We start from the raw sequence: 21,848 nt of genomic DNA, 5'->3' as shown, positions 1-21,848 counted from the left end.
GAAGAACTTGAACCAGCCTCGCCACTGTGCGGTCTTAACCCGGGTATATATTATCATAGAACAATAGAGAAATACCAATAATATTCACCTTTGTAGCCCGATGACCGGCGGAAGATCAGTGCTTATCGCCGACAGTGGGCTAGTGGCCTGCCAGGCCTCCGGCTTTGGCCCCGATAAGCGTGAGCTGTGTGTAATTATTGACATGGCTGGCTGTCGGGTGTATATACTGAAAAGTACAAGGATTTACAGAGGGTAGTTAATAATTACCGGATATTTCAGAAGCAAGTACCGGCTAAGTAGAGGGAAAGACCGCCGTTACGTAAAACCAAGACGATACCGTACCGTACACCCGTACCAATCGGGCCATCCGCAGTGTTCCGCGGCGCCACCGCGAGAGACAGGGCGCCGTAATGAACAATCCCAGCCCACCCGTAATTACGGATACCAGCGTGCCGCCGAGCCGGCTGCGTCTGGGCCTCTAACCGTGCTCGTCGTCCCTATTTACCGCCATCTTCTTCCTCACGGCGACTGCTGTTGTTTCGTCCATTCTATCGCAAACACACCACCGCACCTACTATACATATACATACATACGCTACGTGGCCGGTCATTGGCCGTTGTTGCCTTCGGTTTATATCTCACCTGATATCTCACCCGATCATAGCGTCCGCTCACCCCAACTCCGCACGCCTTCCGCTCTCCCTCGTCTCAGTCTCGCCACCCCGGCTCACCAAGTTTTCGTTATATATCGTCCGGAACGAACAATTGACACTACGACTGTGAAGAACGACATCAGACTGCCAGCACTCTCCATGTTGTCCTGATCTCGAGCGCCCCAGCCAACGCCATGTCTCCGCTGTCGATGCGATGATACCGAATCCTTCCGCCGGCGTCCAGAATTGGGCACAACATTCTCGTGCTCCCAGCGCAGCGCGGCCAGGCGATCTGGCCGCGCCTCGCCTGGACAAGCCATCCATGGCCACCGCGCCTCTGTCGTTCTCCCAACAGTCAGTTGTCGACCTGACCGCGCACGAGGCCGCCCTCCCGGACAGCGAACACCTGAACAAGAAGCCCAAGCTGGACACAGGCCTTTCTAGTTTAGGAGGACCGGTAACAGCCACAAAGAGCGCAGAGCCTCGCAGTGCAACCGCAAATGGCGGTGGCATCGCAAGACCCACCGCGGTGTCTGGCCGTGGTCGACCGGCCTATTCTTTTCAAGACTTGGTGACGGAAACATACGGCGGTAGCGTTTTCACTGGAAATGCTGCTTCAGGCTCGCAGGCTTCACGGCCTCCGTCTCCACCGCCGTTTCCCGCGCGACCTTGGAAGCATGCTTCGGCTTTCCAGGCGACAAACGTGGCCGCTCCTGCGCAAGAAGGTATCTTTGACCGCCAAGTTCAAACGACTCCGTACCAGTCGGAAGTTCCAGCCATTGCTCCAGCGCTCACTGCAGATAGTATGTGTTCACACCCCCTTAATCTTTGAATATATCCACTAACCGAGGCGACAGAAGTGGCTGATTACTTCCCCTGGAGCCAATACGGAAACCACCCCGAAGATAATCTAACCGACCATGCTGTGAAAAATGGATACTACGACAAGCAGCCGCCTTCGAACTGCGATGTCCAAGCTCCGACTTGCAAACTATCGAGCCAATTGAAGAACCGGTCCAGCTTGCAGCTTTTGTCCTCTGTGTTTGCAGCTGCTTTGGAGAAACGACAGACCCACAACAAGATTTCGTCAGCTTCAACGTTCAAACCGCCACCCCGGGTCACTCTCACGGATAACAAGAGAGAAGCGTGGTTACGGGATCTAGCAAACCCATCAGTTAATTTGCGGCGGTTAAGCCGGACCATCCCCCACGGCATCCGAGGCAAAGTGCTGCTTGATCAGTGTCTCAGCAAGGGTGTTCCTATCGGAAGGGCTATCTGGTTGGCCAAATGTGTCGGTGCGAATGAGATTCGCGCTTTCAAAAGAAAAGGAACCAGCGGCCCCCTTTCGCAGGGTCTCGAGATCAAATGGGTTCGCGAGTGGACTGCAAGTGTACAGCTGTTTATCGAAGGAGTAATCCAAGCCTGTGGAAAAGAAGGCTGGAAGCAAAAAATAACTTATGCGTAAGGCCACGTTCCTCTGTCGTTGGTGACATTGATTGCTGATTTTATTAGGGTGCGACTCGCTGCTCGTTTATTTTTCGAGAACCTTCTTGATCAAGACTGCTTTTTGGATTGGTATCTGTCGTCACTTGAAAATTCCACTCTGGACGCTACCCCCGTGTGGCTTTTGATGCTAGGGGTTTACTGGGAAAGTCTGACACAGTTCCGGAAACGAGGACGACGCATGGCCGAAGCTTTACTTGAGAAACTCCGACAAGCACATGCTGCTGAACCAAGGACAACGTATCAGCCTCTCATCGACCGACTCGCTTTATTGGTGCGTCGACTCTGCGGGGAGTGTTCGTCTTCCGTTGTTCTCCCACGAACGTGGGACCAATACCGAGATTTTGTGTCGTCTTCATTGAACGTGGAGGATGCGACTGAAAAGGCTATACTCGAATCTATCACTATTCGGAATACTCGTGTCAAAAAACACAAGGACTGCCGCCAGTCTATACAGCGGTCTCCACACCAACAAATTATCAAGCTCTTGGACGCTACGCTTTCTACGTATGATATACCTACCCTGTCCCACGCGTGTCTTGACGCTATGAAAGATCGCGAGGCTTTGGTCCATGAGATTTTAGAATGGGCAGGCAGTCGTTTCCGTCACGGATTGGTCCGAGTATACATTACTGTCCGGCTGTTGCGTAAATGGAAACGGTTAGGGATGGATATTGATGGCTACATTTTCTCATTCATTACGAAAGCTCGCGGCAACAACTCCATTCACATGTCCAACATACATCATGTTATTGTGGAGCTGATTCGATCTCAAACTTTTTCCGTGAGCCGATACCTACAGTGGTTGGTTGCGAGAGGTGCGGTCGAGCAATACCGCCAGGATAGTTCAGAAAATAGCTCTGTCCCCGCCGATATCGAGCTTCTATCCCACATCCCCATCAATCGGTTACCACGCCATTTGCGAAATCTTCGAGACATGCTTATAAATCGCGCGGGACTTGGCGTATCAGAACAAGAGCTGTCACCAGCCATCAAATCTGACCTGAAGCGACAACTGCCAGAAGTTTTTGAAACTGACGATAGTGATGATATGATGGACTGTGAGGTTGACCATTCTCATTTAACATGGGCTGTCAAAGCCGAGATCGGCCAATGGATCCGCGGCGCTGTGTCCGAGCACTACGGTGACGGCCCTCGCCATGGCGTCAAAGGTTACGAGAGTGCAGTGGAAGCATCGTCGCTAACTCACGAGGAATTCTTTGTGGTTCGGTCAACGCTCGAGGAGTACGGGGACATTGCCATGCTTGCTGACGTTCTTATCGATGCCTCGAATTCTGACGATATCCGGGTTCTTGTCTCGGCCGTCGACACGCTAAACCGTCACTTTAGCTGCTTTACTGTCATTGGTGCGTTGAACGACTTGTTTAGGAACTTTTATGGGGCCTTTCTTCGAATGAAACAGCATGAAGAAGCTCTCTACGATCTGGCATATTCGTTGGTTGAAGTCGGCCACCGCCTGCCTAACGAGTTTAATTCGATCATTTTGCTTCGACAAGAACTCTCGCGAGGTGACCGTAAGCTTGCCGTGGCAGCTTGTTCTCCTGTTTCGGACCACATGGCAGAGACTTTGAATGACGCCAACCCTTCATTCAATGATGATATGGACCAATTTTTGTCGTCTGGGAATAGCATGGACGAAAGCACTTTGGTTATTGTGTTTCAGAAGCTGATCCAGCAACTAACAAGTTCTCATGAGGGTAAAGGCGGCCTCACTACCGAAACGACGTGTCGCCATCTAGTGCAGCTCAGATCTTTCAACCCGAAGCAATTTGATCTTTTGTTGATTCAGTGGATTGGTGATACCATCAAGTCTTCCACGCGACCTCGGTTGTCTCGGTTTTTGGGTCCACTGGTTGGCATCGGGTGTGTGACTCTTCCCGGGTTTACACTGCTGGCGAAGAAGCTGCTGCATGAAGAGTCGGAGATCCCAGCTCTGCCAGGATTTCAATTGGATTTTCTCGGACTCATGCTGCCTAGCGCTGAGAATAATTTGTTATCTCAGTTCCTCTCCTATCGATTTAAACTAGCACAAGAGGAATTTTTATCGAAGCATGCAAACGAAGTTTTTACGGCCATTCAGGATACTGCCGTTATTATGACAAGGGCTCCAGCCAATAACGATGCCAACCTTCAACATTTATGGAGTAAACGCACAGTACCGCTGCTTCGAGAAATTCTTGTACGCCACGCGGGAGACGACGCGCAGGACTACATCCATGTTATGCTGAAAGACAACCCTGCTACGCTCGGTATTGCCCGCGATGCGTTGGACCAGCTGTTGAACTTTGAGTCTAATGAACAATCGCAAAATGAAAACAGTCTATCGGAAGCTGAATCGACAATCAACATGGCCGACAACTTTTCTCTGCCTTTTTGCCAGATGAAGCTGCAGATGCTCTTCAACACGGAAGCCGGTGATGACGTTAGGAACAGCATTGTGGACGTCATGTTCAAGTCGGCCGTAGCCGATGTCCAAACAGGGCGGACTCACTGGCTTGATCTGGTAACGCTGATGAGCCAGGAGGCAGTAGAGCAGGTGAGTTTTATCATTTTCTTTTCCTGGCATGAGACTAACTTGTATAGATTCGACAAAAAGCTGAGAATAGCTTCTTCTCTGTGGCACAATCTGACAGCTCGCTCGACGGAGCGTCCGACAGCGACAGACTCGCGATTCATGCCAATGCCAAGGTGTATCTTTCTATTGTCGACGGACTTGCGTATAGCATCCCGGAAGAAGGAGTGCCCTCTATTGGGCCGGTTTTGGTTGAGAAGATGAACACTCTTCTTCAGAAACTCATCATGATTCAAATGACATTTCGCAACTTTCGCGAGGACCCTGGCAGTGTTGAGCATAAACAAATCGCACGCACACTATCCATATGCGAAGAGAGTTTTCTTTTCTGGTTCACCGCAATGCTGCGCATGGTCAAGATCCACCGTGCCGCCTTTGACCAACCGTGGTCGCCATCACTACAACGACCTCATGCGCTCCTCGACCAATCTCGACTACTCGTGTCTATTTGCTGCCTTGCATTGTCACCGCTCAATCTCACCTCTCGGCCTCCAGTAGGCACGTCCGCGGTCTCTATGACAGCACTGGAGCAACAAACACGCGTGGGCAACACCATACAAACATACGCTCTCGACATAGCATCCTCCCTTATTGACACTCTTCCCGACGAAGCACGCGTACAGTGTGCGCGATTCCTCAAGGACCGATGTCCTCCTTTCTTACATGTCCAAAACGAGCCCCGTCTTCTTTACCTCTTTGGCCCTGTTTCCGACATCATCCCTACAGGCTCTTCTCAGTCAGTGTCTGGGTCATCCCCAGCTCCCTCTGGAGCTGCCACTATGTCTTCTTCTGCGCTTACCCCGTCTGCAAACACCGCACCTGCAGCCAGCAACACTGGCGGCGTTGTGGCTGCACCGGCGGGGATATCAGAAGATCCGAATGCCATGGCCAATCGCCTCCGTGTACAAAGTCGCGGTCGCATAGTCGGCTCATATCATCTACGTCCATGGGAGATGCTCGAAGAAGCAGCCCCCGTCGTTGGGACGAATGACACTGCAGTCGATTTGAATTTTTTCGGCGCTCGAAAGGTGCGACAGTATTGAATTTTTTTTTTTTTTTTCGTCTGTACCATTTGGAGCTGGTGTTTTCTTTCTGCATTGGAGGACATGTTTTTTTTTTTTTTTTTCATATCATTTTATATTATTTTTCATCTATCTATCTATCTATCTATCATCAATCTGGCGCCATTGTTCGGTTGTGTGTGTGCATTTCTCGGCCGGGGGCGTTTATTTTGATCTTGTACATATTCTGCATGCTTGGCGGGCTAGATTGGATCTACCTTTATATTTAGTTTATTCTACATTTACACTACAATGACAATTTATCCAACATCTGAATCGTCTTAGATGAATTTGTGTGGGCTCTAATAATATAGTGGCGAATCCGGCCCCGTCGTAACGTAATCGGACACCCACCCGATCAGGACACCCACCCGATCACCCGCTCCGAACTTCTTCAAATATTATCAACGTTCAATTTTGACGCGTCACCATGCCACCAATTCGCAATAAAAATCCAAAAAATTCAGCTGAGCAAGAAGGACGAATCTTATTAGCAATTTCCAATTTAAAAAGTCAAAAAATCTCAAGTATTTGTGAAGCTACACGAATTTATAATATACCATACTCAACTTTATACAATTAATATCATAGCATCCAATTCAAACAAAAAAAACGCGCCAACAATCATAAATTGACTAAATTTAAAGAGGAATCGCTTATTAAATAGATATTAGACCTAGATAAGCAAGGATTACTTCCCCGACCATCTATAGTACAAGATATAATAAATATTCTGCTTTCTCAACATGGCAATCAAGAGATCAGTAAGAAATAGATATATTAATTTATTTAACGTCGCCTAGATCTTAAATTAAGATTTTCTCGAAGATATAACTACGAGCGTGCTAAATACAAAGATCTAAAGATAATTCAAGAGTATTTTGACCGCGTACAAGAGGCTATATTAAAATATAGCATCTTACCAGAAGATATCTACAACTTCAATAAGACTGGCTTCGCTATAGGACTTTGTGCGACTGCAAAAGTTATAACAAAAAATGATCAATATAGCAGGCCATATCTATTATAATCTAATAATCAAGAATAGGTAACTACAATCAAGATAGTTAACTCTACTAGATGGGCTTTACCCTCATATATGATTTTCAAAGCAACAAAATACTCGCAAGAAGGCTGGTTTAAGACTCTTCCAGATAATTAGAGAATCAATATCAGTGATAATAGATAGATGATAGATAAAATTGGCATGGATTAGCTTATTAATCACTTCATTCCTCATACAAATGGCTATATAATTGGAAGATATCACATGCTGATTCTTAATGGCCATAGAAGTCATTTAACTGCTGAATTTGACCGTACATACACTGAGAATTATATTATCCCAATCTGCATGCCTCCGTATTCCTTTCATCTTTTACAGCCTTTCGATGTCAGTTGTTTTGCTGTTTTAAAACGATAATATAGACAGCTTATTAAACAGCGGATAAGGTTTAGATTCAATTATATTGATAAAATTGACTTTCTTACTGCATTTCCAAAAGCGCGTATGACAGTATATAAAGCTAAGACTATTCGGAATAGCTTCATAGTAACTGGATTAGTACCATTTAATTTAGATCAAGTTTATTAACAGCTTACTATATAATTAAGAACACCAATCCCTCTTCTAAGTCGATTAAGCAATTCATAATTATCTTATTTATAAACACCTTAAAATCTATGCTAATTTAAACGTCAATTGAGTATAATTAAGAAGCATATAAGCCAGCGTATAAGAAGTCTATTGGGTTTAATTAATGAGGTGATTAATCGGATGTCTAAAGCATATAAGATAACTATAAATAGCCTTTTATTACTAAGGAAAGAAGTCTATGATTTACGGGCTGTACATAAAAAGAAGAAGCAGAAATAAAGAAAGTCTAAAAAGTAGATATCTCATGAGCAAAAAATTACCAGAGAAGAAGCTTAGGCATTTATATAGAGTTAGATTAAGGCATCTCAAATTGATATTACTACTCCGGTTGAGTCTAAGCTGCTAGTCTTGTAAGCACTTGTACGCCACTAATTTCGGTATAGTGAGTGTAATACTCTCGGGCATAGAAGGCCTTAATGCCCTAATCTTAGTATAAATTAGTTTTTTATATATAATTCTTATTTGGGTCAGAAATTGAGATTTGAAATCAATGTAGTAAGACGCGTTCGGAGCGGGTGATCGGGTGGGTGTCCTGATCGGGTGGGTGTCCGATTACGTTAGTGAAAAAGTAAATTTGTCATCAACTCTCTTCCCCCGTCGTCTTGAATCTTGACATCATCTTTTTGAAGCCACCAGTTGACCCAACTTACTAAGAATCGAAACATGACTGAACCACGAAATAATAAACCTTCTTCTACAACCCGTCAAAAGGCATGCAGCGCATGCACAAAGGCCAAAAGACGATGCGATCTGCGGCATCCGGCGTGTCGGCGGTGCGTGGTCAAGGGGATTGAGTGTCACTATGTTTCGACGAGACTGCATGATAGTAGTACTAGTGGAAGTAGCCCTGGCAGCGCCAGCACCAGCAGTGGCAGCAGCAGTGGTAGAAATATCAATGCAAAACGACAAAAACAGAAACTACAAAAGTCCTTTTCGACGGCTGTTGAGGTGAGGAAGAGCTATGATGGCTATTTACCACCTGGTGTACAACAACAACAACAACAACAACAACAACAACAACAACAGCATGATAATAACGAAGTTGATGATATCCTCCTCTCCATTCTCTCTTCCGAAGCAGAAGAAGAGAAAAACAACAATAACAACAACTTGCTCTCAGCAGCAGCCATGATGAGCAGCACCGCTGCATATCCACTCTCCTACTATCCAAACATCAACAAAACTTATGAATACCAATTCTTCCTAACCCCAACCTCCTGGCACGTCACCGACGCCGACCGCCGCAGCGCTCCGCGACCCAGCTGGAAAATGCCGCATCTGAACGACTCGGTACAGCAAGTGTTGCGCTGGGTGAAGCAGTGGTTTGACGAAGGCAGTAACGCGTTTATCCACAAGCATCTTTACGGCCCCGATGGATCAAGGATGCCGAAATGCATGCAAGATGCGTACACCGCGTGCGCCGCGTATTTTGGATGCACGGAGCGGAATCGCAGTATGGTGTTGCGCATTATCGAGGATCGCGTGCAGATGTTACTTGACGAGGAGGATGAACCATTATCCTGGGGTTTATCAACAGCAAGAAAAGGAGTTGTGGCCGAGCATCTCGCGCGCGTACAGGCGCTGCTCGCGTATCAGGTACTGCGTCTTCTCTCCGGCGACGCGCGCCAACGCACTATGGCCGAGGAATTGTTTCCGACGCTGCGCGGATGGAGTATGCAAATGCTCGAATGCGCGTTACTGTCTAGCCAGTACGTGCAGCAGCAACAGTTGATTAGTAGTAGTAGCGACAGCATGATGGCAGTGGCCGAAGCGCCCGCTGCTCAAAAACGCGAGTCGGAATGGCAAGCCTGGATCCTCGCCGAAAGCGTGCGGCGCACATGGCTCGTCGCGGGCCATACACAGTGCATCTACGGTTTATTGCGGGACGGTATATCTACGTGTCCCGGTGGGCTGATGTTCACGACGCGAGAGGGCCTGTGGCAGGCGAACTCGGCGGAGGAGTGGTGGGAGAAGTGCTGGCAGAAGGATGTGCTGTTTTGTCACAGTTTGGAGACGCATACGCAATTAATAAAGAAAGCGAGGCCGGAGGAAGTGGATGATTTTGGGATGTTTGTGTTGAGGATTCTTTCGGAGAAGGAGGAGGTTGAGAGGGTGTGGTTGGACAGTCCAGAGAGTGTATAGAGGGAATATTGATGTTTATAAATATGTATATAGCTAATTTATGTGTAATTAAACTGCATGTGGTTATCCGGTATGTCTTCATGTAGATGTGCTCTGGGTGGTGATGTGAGTATGACCTCAACCATCATCAATCCATCCTGACATAGGCAGCAATCTATTTCAAGGCATGGTCAGAGTGATATAATGATTTCTATGTCTGTTCTTTGTTGCTACTTTTCCTATTTAGGAAATTCAGAAGCCCGGGAGCCTAAAGACAGACTTCAACTTTCCACGGTACACTGCCAATTACCAAAGGCGCCAGCAAATAAATTCCTACTAAACTATTTATAAGCAGTAGGCTCCAGCCACCGACTATGGAACAGATCAGGTACCTTTCTCTATGCCAATTCAGGCTTAGTACACACAGTCGTGTACTTGTATACAATATTGCCTAAATAGGAAAAGTAGCTCGACGAGTGCCGCTGCATAAAGCCCAGATCCTGGACAGAATGGGTCCTTTTTTTGTTTCAACTCATTTTAATTCATTCCTACTGTTACTGATACCTACTACTGCTACCGCTCGCATACTGTAACTTGCTAGGATTCCAACGCCGTCTTTGCTTCTAGCTCAAGATGAACCCTGAAGCAGAGTTCCATCCTAGGAAAGGCCAGTCTGGTTCTACAGCTGGTGCCAGTTCTAATCCTAGCTCTAATCCTAGCTCTGGCGCTGCTTCTGGGCCTACTCCTGACTCTAGCGCTGGCCCTGTTCCCAGCCATGGCTCTGGTTCTACTGCCGATGCTAGTGGGCATGGCCTAGATAATACTGGGCCTCGCCTATATTCTGACGCTATTCGCGGCCATGACTCTGGCAATGTGCCTCATCACACCGCTAATGGCACTGCTGATACTACTCCTGACCTTGGCTCTAACGCCATTCATGATCCTATGGGCAATCATCAGTATAGTCACGTACCTGATTCTACTGCCGGTTGTACTGCTGGGTCTAGTCTTGATTCTACTACTGGGCCTACTCCTGACTCTACGTCCGATCCTAATGCTAACTATCCTTCTGGTACTGGGTCTACTCAAGACCCTGCGTCTGGTTATACTCCCAACCCTCCTGCCAATCCTCCCGCCGGTCCTGAATACGACACCAGTGCTGCTCCTGGGCATTACTATACTCCTGACCCTGCTACGGGTGCTCCCACCGGTCCTGAGTATAGCCTTATTCCTGGTCCTACTGCCGATTCTACTGCTTGTCCAACAACTACCGGTCCTGTATACGACCCCAGTTCTGGCCCTGCTCCTGGGTTTTACTTTCCTCACGACCCTGGATTCGACCCGAGGTATGCGCAGGCGTATCCGATGACCTATAATCAACATCCTCAGCCAATGTACCCTCCTTCGCCCATGGCTTATTACAATCCTTATCCTGCATACCCTACCTACCCTCCTTATCCTACTTATCCTCCCAATCCTCCTCCCAATCCTATGCCTCAATACGCATATGCAGCAGCACCTACTTATACACCGTCTCCCCCAGTATACGCCGCACCGGCACCACCGCCTCTATCACCAGCAGCAGCGCCACATTACAGGGCCCATGTGCATACCCGTAAACAGCCTGGTACGCAAAAACACTCGCCGCCCGTAAGCACCACCACGCGGGGGGAAGTGGGAGACCCGGAGGCCAAGATTTTTGTTGGAGAGTAAGCCATTCATTCCCCTTGAATACTTTTTGAACGTTCGAATTTTTACTGACGATATTTTACAGTTTACCAATAGGAGGCACCACGTCATATCTAGAGTCCTGTCTCAGGGGCCTGTTCTTGCCCTTTGGACCATGCTGGGTCAATGTTTCCTGGGGGGAAACGACGGCGAAGAAGGGGAATAATGTCGTCAGAAATGGAGTGAATCAAAAGGAAGAAAGGACGAAAAAACTTCCTACCGGATGGGTTCAGTTCATGGTAAGTTCGTCGTACATCACAGAGTGAGTTTCTAAGAGACAATGCTGACAATGAAAACAACAGGAAGTCACCGACGCTGAAACAGTGCTTGCAACAGCCAAGGAAAGAGGAATATACGTGGGAACCCGCCGGCTGCGGATTGAGCGTGCGGATGGTAAACGTGAGTTTCAACCTATCAATATCAATTTTTTTTGATGAAGTAGAGCTGACAGGATGATAATAGGAATTATCCGCTTCTGGCCAAAGAACACCTCTTCCACTGTGACTGTCAAGGATCTGCACCATGAATTCCACAGGTACATGAAATGGCTCACCTCGAACGGAGATCGTGGATTGCTCTTCCACATCTCGGATTGTGGAGAGTTTATCAGAAAATTCAACCGGGTCGTGCTATCTGTTGGTGTCATGTTTCGATGGTGCGAAGACGCGCAGTATGCTGCCGAGGTAAGCCTCTCCCTTTCTACATCTGTATTCTACTTGTTTTTGTCCCTCTCTGCTAACGTGAAAAAAAAGAGATTCCGGTTCTTCCCATCAAACTTCCAAATGCGAATCGAGCCCGTGAGAACCATAGCCGGCCTCCCATCCTGGCGTACCTCCAAACTAGACTGGGCAGCTCGACTCGACAAACTAGAACTCGACCCAGGCCAAGAATGGCGCAACAACATGCGCAGCATGTATCCGGAAACTATCGATGATATCGAAGCCGAGTTGGAGGAAGAACAGAACACTTTTGACGAGAGCAGCAAGCCGTTACGGTTGTCTGACGATCGTCCGAGAGCGCCAAAGACTAACAGTTCTTCGTCTGGGAAAACATCACCCTCGACATTGGAAGATATCGAGTACGAGCGCAAGAAAAAGGCGCGCAAGGCGAAGCATTGGTCGAATGTTGTGCTTCGCAAGGAGTTTCCAAATGCTCTTCCGAGTGCAGAAGAAGCAGCATCGTCGTCTTCCATCCATGATGAGTATTGCACCGAGGGTCTGAATATGGCTCTTCATGCTGTGGAGGAAGAAGAAGAAGAAGAAGAAGAAGAAGAAGAGGACCACAATTCTGAAGACACTGAGAACAACTTCCATCTAGATCCAGCCGTCGAGGATGAAGAAGAGGTATGGACAGACGACAGCGATACGGTGGTCGCTCCTAGCGATTCAGGAGTCTCTGGAGCTAGGGAAGAAACCAGAGAGGAAATTAACAAGGAGAATGTGGCCGAACACTAAATTGATGGATTTGTTATTCTAGACTGGTTAGGATTTTGGAGTTGGGAGTTTAATTTTCAATGTTGGTTTTACTGGGTTCAATGGCTTTTGCTTAGGGGTAAAAGCTAGAAATAATTATAGAGAAAGATAGACGGTATTCGCTGCAATTTATTTATTTAATCGCTAATATCTTTATATTTTTTTTTGAAAATAAATTCCTTACATATGATTAATCATGAGTGGAGAATATGTACATCTAGTCAACGCCTATTTACAATACCTTCTATTTCCTCAAAAGAAAAAAAAATTCACGACTGATATCTCCTGCTGAAAACGCCCCTGTCCGTCCTCCTCAAACTCCCATCCACCCATATCAAACACGGCACTGCTGTCACACCAGACAGCAGACCCAGTGTCCACGACATAGTATTCCATCCATAGCGCTGTTTGATCAGTCCCCCCCAGAGCGGGCCCACGAGCGTTCCCAGCGCAAACGCCACGTTGAACAGCGCGTATGCCTGTGCATAGGCGCCGCCTTTTGCCAAAGTAGTAACTCTACCCGTAGATTTTCGCGATGATTCCTCCTTGGCGATAACGACGTGCGTGATTTCAGCCATGATGGGTGGGAAGCAGAGAGTCAATGCGCAGCCGATAAGCACGAGCAGGGCGACTAGCAACACCTTTTGAGAAAGAGAGTTGTGGTCTACCAGACGCAGCAACACAAAAATCGGACAGGCGAGCAAAAAACCTGCAAAGGAGAACAGGCGACCTCCGTACCGGTCTGAGAAGTAACCGACGAGCGGGGATGCCAGCGTGGGGATCACGATGGTGAGGTACAAGATTCCGGATTGCAGTGATTCCCAGCCAAAGGTCTCGTTGACGAAGAGAGGGAGTACCGAGTCAAAGGAGGCGATGAGAGAGGCCTGGGTGATCGAGGCGAATAGAGCGGCGAGGAGACGGCGAGACGCGAGGAGGGTGATGACCGGGGGGAGTCGCGAGGTCAGCTTTTGGAGTCGAGTCTGCGTTTGTGACGGGTCTGTTTGGACTGCAGGCTGATCATATATCTCTTCCTCTGCTTCGGCCTCAGGTGAACGCTCAGTCTGGCCATCTCCGTGCGAATCCGAGCCACCGGCAGCAGCAATATCCCACTTCTTCGCATCCTTCTTCTCAATCAGAACAATACGAAACACAAAGTCCAATCCAATAAAAGCATAACACAGCGCCCAAACCCCATTATAACCAGCTTTTTTAAACAACACACCCCCGAGCAGCGGACCCAACATAAACCCCAGCGTCATCCCCAGACTCACATACCCGATATACTGGCCCAGCGACTTTCTAGGCACTGTATCAGCGAGCAGGGCAAGTCCCACGACCCAGACCACGGCTGCACTGATTCCTTGAAGAAGCCGGCCGACGATGAACACGGGGATACTGGTTGCTACATTCAACATCACAGTCGCGCCGAGCAACGCGATCAGGCCGAGGAGAAGTGGCCAGCGGCGCGCGGAAATTCTATCGGAGAACCAACCGCATATTGCTTTTACATGTCAGATATTGAATATAAAAAATTTCCCCAGATGGGAGGAGTTTCTTACGAGAAAAAACAACCAGTCCAACACCATACACGGCGAGAAGGACCGATACCCAGTACTGAACTTTCACCTTGTTGTTAGCCAACATGATCAAACCGAAGAAATAACAAGCATACCTCGGTCTTCGCCCACATTCGCCCTTTCCTGCAGCGCAAATGGGATAACCGGGACAATAACTCCATAGAGAAAGATCTATCCAAATATATTAGCTTTAGTCTTGTCGACAAAGCGAAAAAGGAAGACAAACGTCGGTAAAAACAGCACACGACACTGTGAGAACAATAAACCAGTTACTCGTTCTGTATTTGAGACCCCAGGGAGCTTGACTGCGGTCGAAGATGCGTGCGATCATTGTCGCTGGATAGAGTTGTTAGGCTCTAGTTTTCATCAATTGATGTATTATGTATGAGTCGGTCCGGGTGTTGTCGGAGTGAAGTGAATGTCCATGCCATTCACCGGTCTTTTATTCATTCATTCACTCGTAAAATAAAATAAAATAAATATAAGCTTTAGGCATCAAGAAAGGTCAGGTCGGCTGTCGGCGTTCAGGTTTTAATAATCTCGACATCATTTAGTCTCTCCATCGATTGACCTAATCGAGTTTAACGCTGACTAGCGGCTCTGGCTTGTTATCTACCGTAACCACAAAGGGAAACCTTTACACGTTCTGAGTCATTGGAAAACATTCATTGTAACATTGAATAAATAGAGTATAGTATGGTATAGCATATAAGCATGTTGATTATTATACACTATGCAAAATCAAGTATAGACATGAAGGAAATCAAACATCAAAACCAAAACATTTAACAGGCCAGGCCAGGCCAATCAATACCTGCCCTAGCCAAAGCATATGCAGACCGTAGGATGCGAGAAGAAAAAGAAAGCCATTAAAACAGTTGCATCAAAATTTATGTTTGTATGGGTGCAGATCAATCGTCGTCAAAGATCTGGAACGTATTAAGCAAAACAGTCTCGATGACCCGGTTCTGCCAACCCGAGTCTACTAGGTTGGCTCCCGAGGCACCCATCAGAGTTGGTCTATATTCGTTAGCTCAATCTTCTATAAAACAATAGCCAGGACTTACCCAAAGCAAATTGCAATGTTGCCGGCGCTCATGCGGTTGCTGGTCGAGTGCTCCTGGACCCGGTTGAGATGCTGCATACGTCAGTACAGATAATAATAATATTAAAAAAAAGAATACTAACCAATACTAAAGCGCGCAGCGTCGCGTAATTGGGATCAGGCAGACCATTAATGATGGCGTGCAGGCTATCACGGCGTTGTCCCTCGTTGTCCACCCCTGCAAGAGTAAGTTTCTAACGTGCATTAAGTCTAACAAATACTTAAAATACTTACTAGCAGCGTTGATAAAATCGGTATAGTGCTGTCGCGTAAACAGGGGATCTGGCAGTTCACGGAAAAACTGCTTCAACAGACCCGCAACGCTATTCACGTCGTGGAAAAAGCTCTCGGGGTTCGTAAAGTCAACTTTAGACGAATCTGGACCATGTTAGACTCGCCACGGTAATTTTCTATAAGGGTCATATTCCTACCATTATCGAATAGCGACTTCATATGGTTGATATGGTTGGCGCTGCCGGATTGTCGGTAAATGCCTTCCATGTCAAGTCCAAACATCTCGATAGCCTGAATACACTGGTAGACAATCACGGGCACAGCGGTACCATCTCTCCGGAAAAGGTCTTCCAGAGAGATTCCAAATACTGGGTTGACTGGAGGCAGATTATTCTGGTAGCCATTAGGCGGGTGCATCATTGGCGCAGTCGACTGTGTGGGTTGATATCCACCGCCTGGACCAGCGGGATATGGAGGGCCCGGAGGACCAGACTGCGGCGGACGCGATGATCCAGGGGCCGGGAATGCTTGGTATTGAGAGGCAGTACTGAAGCTGTCTGGGCTCGAGATGGGTGGCAATGCGCCTGGTCCGCCTGACGATGCTGACTGCGGAGAGGTCAAAGGTGGCAGAGTTGGTTGCGAAGATGGAGGAATCGACATTGGCGAAGGCTGGCGTACATTTGAAGTGCTCTGGTTAGATGTAGACGTTGGTGCGGCTGGCGGGGGCGCAGAAGCTGATCCTGCAAGGGTCTATCTCAAGTCAGTTCCCAAGTAAGCCAGCCAAATAGGTTCAATCACTTACAGGATGCCGGACATACTGCACTTCTGCCGCAGCGACTGAGCCCGAGTTGCCCTCAAAGGTGAGAATGTGTCTGTTGAAATCTCCTTCGCTGTCGATATCGTGAATGACTTCTCGAAGGCTCTTGGGGCCTCTGCCGGTTTCGCCTTTCAATGGGCTGACACAGAGGCCTTTTCCGAGCAGATACTTTTCATTGAATGAAGCTTGGGTTGTCAGTTAGTATTTAATAAATAAAGAAATAAAGGCAGGCGCATATACCGTATTTCTGCAATTGAAGAGTGAGACCGGAATCACACTCGAAAATCAACTGTCGCAGCTGGGACACTGTTTGCGGTCGACTAGTAGAAACCAGTTCCTTACGCGCCGCCTTGGCTGCTTGAACCTTGGACTGGTAATCAGAGTCGGCAGCCTGGACCTTGCGACTCAGTTCTTCTTCCTGCTGCACGGCCGACTTGTGGCCCTTCAATCCAAATTTTCCTCCCTGCTTGTCGCCAGTCTTGACGCGATCATACTGTTCAGCCAGGGTGTCGTATTTCGCCTTGGCCTTCTCGACCAAGGACTCGGCGTCCTGCACTCTCTTCTCTGCGGCGAGACCGGTCGCCTTCCACTGCTTGCGGCCGCGTTCAATGTTCTCGGCCAATTCGGTCAGGTCGGTAGACATTTGGTAGAGCGAGACGGCCAGCTGCAGGCCATGGTCGGCCATTTGCTCGTGTATCCTCCAGATTTCATCCTGCGAGTGGCCGAACGAGCCCAAGCGAGAGTCTAGTCGGTGGGCGGCTTCCTGGGCAGCTTTGGCGATTTTCTTCAGCCCGTGGGCGTGCTCCTCTTCCAATGCGGATCTCTTTTTGAGAAAGGTGGAATAGTCCTGTTATGAATATAAGTAAATAAGTCTTGCTGGGTATTTTGGGAAAAGGGGCCACGAACCCGCGCCGAGGCAATGCTTTGTTTAAGGCGGTTCAAGAGGGTGTTGACGCCAATCTATAAAGGAAAAAAAGTCAGTCAAACAGCGCGAAACACATGAAACACCAAAAACTCGTACCTCGGACTGCAATATCGTTTCAATGCGCTCTCTGGCCGGGTCATTGTTGGGGGCGGCCACGTCGCTGGGAACGTTTTCTGAGGACGATCGGACGGGGCCTGACTGCGGCGACGAGAGGCCGGGCTCCTGCGAGGGGGGTAACGCAGCCAGGGAGGCCGAGGGGGAGGAAGCTTCTGTCATGGCGCTGCGTGCTGGTGAGCTGCTATCCTGTGCCCAAGAGCAAAGCGCAGCAGAACAGGACAAGAAGGACAACGACAAGAATGACAATGCGAAGTTGACTGTGGCGCTGACGTAGCACGTTGGCAGCTGCACGGGGCGGTCGGGCAGCTGCACAGCCACATCACATGACCTGCTTCCTTGTTCCTTCCTTCCTTCGTTGACCAGGCTGCAACTGTTTCTCTACTCGATACTCCACAACTTGGCGTTTTTAGCTTCCACCGTTCTGGATAATATACAATTTAAGTTTATGCACCCAACATTACACATCACAGTACTACCGTCTGGTGTATGCTTATGCTGGGAAATATGACATAGCTGCCCCTCGCTGAGTCAGCAGCCAATGGCGGCACCTGAAAGCGCCGAGCTTCGTCGAGCTTTTCTGCCGAAATCCGGAAGATACGCACCTCTGTCGCATACCGATTCAAAGCGAGCAAGCAAGTAGCTATGGCTGGCTACGGCCCCCCGCAGATATTAGACCATATGAACCCCGATTTCAGACGGGCAATGGCTATCAATGAACTGGTGGGCGCTGACACGATGCGTTCCACCACGGCTGCTGTTGCTGCTGCCAGGCCGGGCGACCGTCCGATGCTCGCGCCAACCCTCGACGAGAAGCCCCAGCCACTAGCCAAGAAGCGCAGAGGGGGCAGTCGCAGGGCCTGTAATGAGTGCAAGCAGCAAAAGGTGCGATTTGCATATACTCTCTGTATGCAGAGACACGCTGACCGTCAGTAGTTGCGATGTGACATTGTCCAGGCCCCGTCTGCGGCGTGCTCGCGCTGCAAGAGGCTCAATATAGAATGCAAGGTCGAGTCCTCATTTAAGCGGATCTCCAAACGGCGGTGCGTATTATGTATGCATGATATAGACAGCCAACATAACTAACATGAAGATAATCGGTAGGCGCAATGCCGAGATGGAAAAAGAGATTGCTGACCTGCGGCGCCGCTTGACTACTGGCGAATATCCTGAGGGAAACGCTAACGATGAAGACGACATGAACGATTCCTCTGGAGAAGTCTACTATGCGCCTCATTCTCCGCCGCCGTCGTCGCGCGCGCAGTCTCTGGCCGTTTCGGTCGAGCAGCAGGCCTCGCCCATGAGACGGCCAGCGCCACCGCCTCATGTCTCCAGCGAGGCTGCTGTCTCGCGCGGAAAGAGCACATGGACTCTCGAGGATATCTCCTTGTCCAAGCAGCGCATTACCCGGCTCTTTGAGCAGTGAGTTGCTCAGCTATGTCCTTTACTCACTGCGTACTAATTGTTTGAAGATACTTTAAATTCTACCACCCATTCCTGCCACTGCTGGATCGGGAAAAAGACCCCGAGGAATACTTTAGCTCCTCTGAGATTCTTGCCTGGACAATCATCTGTGTGTCCAGCCGCCGGTGTCCATACGAGTCTGGTCTGCTCGTATCGCTCTCGGGCCCCTTCAGTCGCCTTTTGTGGGCTAGTATTAGCAGTGTTCCGCAGAATTACCATGTTGTTCAGGCATTATGCCTACTGTGCACATGGCCCCTGCCGACAACTAGTCAAAAAAGCGATCAAACTTTTATGCTAAGCGGTCTCATGATGAATCTGGCAATGCAATTAGGTTTGCACCGTCCGGTTCAGCCGGAGGAATTCACCACCTTTCGCATGGAGGTCAGAGGGGAGGAGTTGAAAGACCGACTCCAGACGTGGTTTCTTTGCAACATTGTGGCTCAAAAGTGAGTCATTCAGGATTCATATCAAGACAGGCATACTGACGAGCTGTAGTGTTGCAACTGGCTACGGCCAGCCCCCGAGCACGATTTACGATTGGGCATTGGAGCCGGCCTCTCTCAAGGCTGCGGATTATCGTCTACCAGAGGATCTCAAAGTGCGGCTGCGGATTGAAAAGTTTTGCGATCGAGTGACTCGAAGTTTATATAATGGCCGGCCGGAGCCCTCGGAGTTTATCAGCATGGAGAAACTGTTGCTGGTTGGAGTGCTGGAAGACGAGCTTCGAGAGATGGAGCTGGATTTTACGGACAACATCTCACGTAGGCTACTCATTCTTCTATATGCATTATTGCTTAATACTAACATACTACAGAAATCAATATGATCCATCTACGTGCCGCCAGCCTCCACTTGCGCTACTTTGTCTTTCTCAGCTCGAACCCGCGGAGCGATGACCTTACGAACCTGTTTCTCGCAACGACGACTTTTCTTGGCCGTGTCTTGGAACTAGAGACATCGCCTGGAAACTTGCTCATTCACGCAACAAACTACATCCTGCAGATGATCGTGTCGGCGGCATTCGCGCTCATGAAGCTTCTCAAAAGCCCGTTTGCGCGGCAGATCGACATTGATCACGGCAAGTTTTTGTTTAACGGGGCGATTTCCTCGATCCGCCGAATAAGCGTGGTCGACAATGACCGGCCGGTGAGACTGGCCAACGTGATCTCTCAAATGTGGAATGCCGGCAACTTGGGCGACGATGCGCTTCATCTAGGTATTCGTAGCCGCATGAGCATGAGCCATGTATACGATACGGTGTGGCGCTGGCGACGCCGGTTCAAACAGCAGAAAGTCACAGACGACTCTCAGGGTATTATCTTTTCTTCATTTAGTTATGGTTTTCCACTAATTAGTGATAGTCTCAGCATCGAATCAAGCCAACACCGCCGGCGTGGTCGGACCTCAGCCGGACAACGCCCTCAATGACCCCAGCCTGATGCTATCGACCAACTTTGAGGACAACGCGTTTATGAACGAGGCCAGCTTTTCTGATGTTTTCGACTCGTTGAATTGGGTGTTTGATGGGATTCCAGAGTCTTTTATTGGGGCGACTGGGATGTAGCTGGACATATCATATGCATGGTTTGTATATATTTATTTTATTTTATTTTTTGGTTATGAGAAAATGAGATACCCTGTTTGATAGGTATGCAGATAGATAACAGTGAATGATATACTATTCTATCTACCACGCTCCCATACCGGATTTTGGGCGAACAGGGATATACCATACCGTTCAGTAACTTTCATACGATGTTGGGTGGCCTGGTAACGGTCATACAACCAAAAAATGGTATTAAATTTATTAACGTAAATATGTTTTGATATGTAATAGAGAACTGCAATGTAACTAATTTCAATGTTGCCGCAGCGTTGCAGAACGGTAACCCGGTATTGTCTAATGAGGTCAACCTCCGCTCTACATTGAGCTTCAAATACACATCAGCAATCTTCAACAAAGCATCGGAACTAAAAACCCTTAATCAGCTAAGAGAAACAGTCACTAAACTAGAAACTTTGGTCTAAGATACTTCACATAAATATAAGAAGAGAGAGATGTTTCAAATCTAGAAGAGCAAGTCAAGGAGCTTAACAACATGTGTGATAGAGGTGTCAATGGGTGGAGACGAGCCATAGCAGATACATATGTAAAATCGGCGAAGATGGAAACCGTAGACGGTTTTATACATGTATGCGCGTCATTGATGAGCATTTTATGATGCTTTATACACGTATGGGAGCTTATTTCAGGCAACATATACTATAGGTATTCAGTCATCATGGTGAGAAATCAGGCATTTTAATCATAGCAACTGTCATGACAGGAAGAAATTGTTCCTTTATTCTTTACTTTATTTCCTAGATTTCCGAAAAAGTATGGTTTGGAACGGTCAAAAGCAGCAGCAAGGGTCCATATTGCGGAGATTAGGAGAATACATCAAAAGCCCTTTACAACAGAGGACCTACTATGGTTCAAGAACCAGTCATATTTTGGCTACCGGAGTGTCTTATCCGCGAAGTGTTCGAGCTCCTCTCACCAGTCGACCAAGTATGTTTCTTCCTCAGCTGCAAGCTATTTCATCATCTTCTAAAATCGAATTATGAAGAATTCGTCTTCCCTCGCCTTCTTCACATCAAAGTACCTCAACTGTGTCTAAATTTGCCAGAGGTACCGCGAAACATGCTGCTAACTAGGCTGGAAAATTCTCGTTGGTCATTCTGCGGCGCATGTTTAAAGTTGCATCCACCAAGATATTTCCCTGGCCCTCCATCGAAAATACCATCTTTGCAAAGACGTTGCTCACAATGGGCCGGTATAGCC

The 21,848-nt window shown here is 48.1% G+C and overlaps 5 protein-coding genes across 5 annotated transcripts; 3 read left to right on the top strand and 2 right to left on the bottom strand.

Annotated features, from left to right (window-relative positions):
* Positions 1-867: 867 nt before the first annotated feature.
* Positions 868-9,609, top strand: TRUGW13939_11194 (uncharacterized protein; the record flags this gene model as incomplete). The annotated part of the gene is made up of 5 exons (XM_035494302.1): positions 868-1,456; positions 1,511-2,114; positions 2,166-4,713; positions 4,761-5,777; positions 8,104-9,609. 5 exons carry the CDS (start codon positions 868-870, stop codon positions 9,607-9,609), a joined length of 6,264 nt encoding a protein of 2,087 aa, XP_035350195.1.
* Positions 9,610-10,221: 612 nt separating this feature from the next.
* On the top strand, positions 10,222-12,770 carry TRUGW13939_11193 (uncharacterized protein; the record flags this gene model as incomplete). The annotated part of the gene is made up of 5 exons (XM_035494301.1): positions 10,222-11,297; positions 11,363-11,555; positions 11,619-11,715; positions 11,779-11,999; positions 12,069-12,770. 5 exons carry the CDS (start codon positions 10,222-10,224, stop codon positions 12,768-12,770), a joined length of 2,289 nt encoding a protein of 762 aa, XP_035350194.1.
* A 287-nt stretch (positions 12,771-13,057) lies between these two features.
* On the bottom strand, positions 13,058-14,696 carry TRUGW13939_11192 (uncharacterized protein; the record flags this gene model as incomplete). The annotated part of the gene is made up of 4 exons (XM_035494300.1): positions 13,058-14,289; positions 14,348-14,407; positions 14,461-14,536; positions 14,592-14,696. The coding sequence occupies 4 exons, from the start codon at positions 14,694-14,696 to the stop codon at positions 13,058-13,060; spliced, it is 1,473 nt and encodes a 490-aa protein (XP_035350193.1).
* Positions 14,697-15,276: 580 nt separating this feature from the next.
* Positions 15,277-17,722, bottom strand: TRUGW13939_11191 (uncharacterized protein; the record flags this gene model as incomplete). Its single annotated transcript, XM_035494299.1, has 9 exons — positions 15,277-15,385; positions 15,433-15,503; positions 15,554-15,648; positions 15,705-15,848; positions 15,902-16,454; positions 16,507-16,706; positions 16,762-17,368; positions 17,428-17,481; positions 17,543-17,722. The coding sequence occupies 9 exons, from the start codon at positions 17,720-17,722 to the stop codon at positions 15,277-15,279; spliced, it is 2,013 nt and encodes a 670-aa protein (XP_035350192.1).
* Positions 17,723-18,205: 483 nt separating this feature from the next.
* On the top strand, positions 18,206-20,588 carry TRUGW13939_11190 (uncharacterized protein; the record flags this gene model as incomplete). The annotated part of the gene is made up of 7 exons (XM_035494298.1): positions 18,206-18,445; positions 18,497-18,603; positions 18,665-18,982; positions 19,033-19,470; positions 19,520-19,785; positions 19,839-20,336; positions 20,386-20,588. 7 exons carry the CDS (start codon positions 18,206-18,208, stop codon positions 20,586-20,588), a joined length of 2,070 nt encoding a protein of 689 aa, XP_035350191.1.
* Between the last annotated feature and the right edge of the window lie 1,260 nt (positions 20,589-21,848).

This window comes from Talaromyces rugulosus, chromosome VI (assembly GCF_013368755.1).
Source record: "Talaromyces rugulosus chromosome VI, complete sequence".
In the NCBI taxonomy this organism is placed as follows: Eukaryota; Fungi; Ascomycota; class Eurotiomycetes; order Eurotiales; family Trichocomaceae; genus Talaromyces; species Talaromyces rugulosus.
The sequence above is the reverse complement of the archived record's forward strand: the minus strand, read 5'-3'. Positions and strand labels throughout refer to the sequence as shown.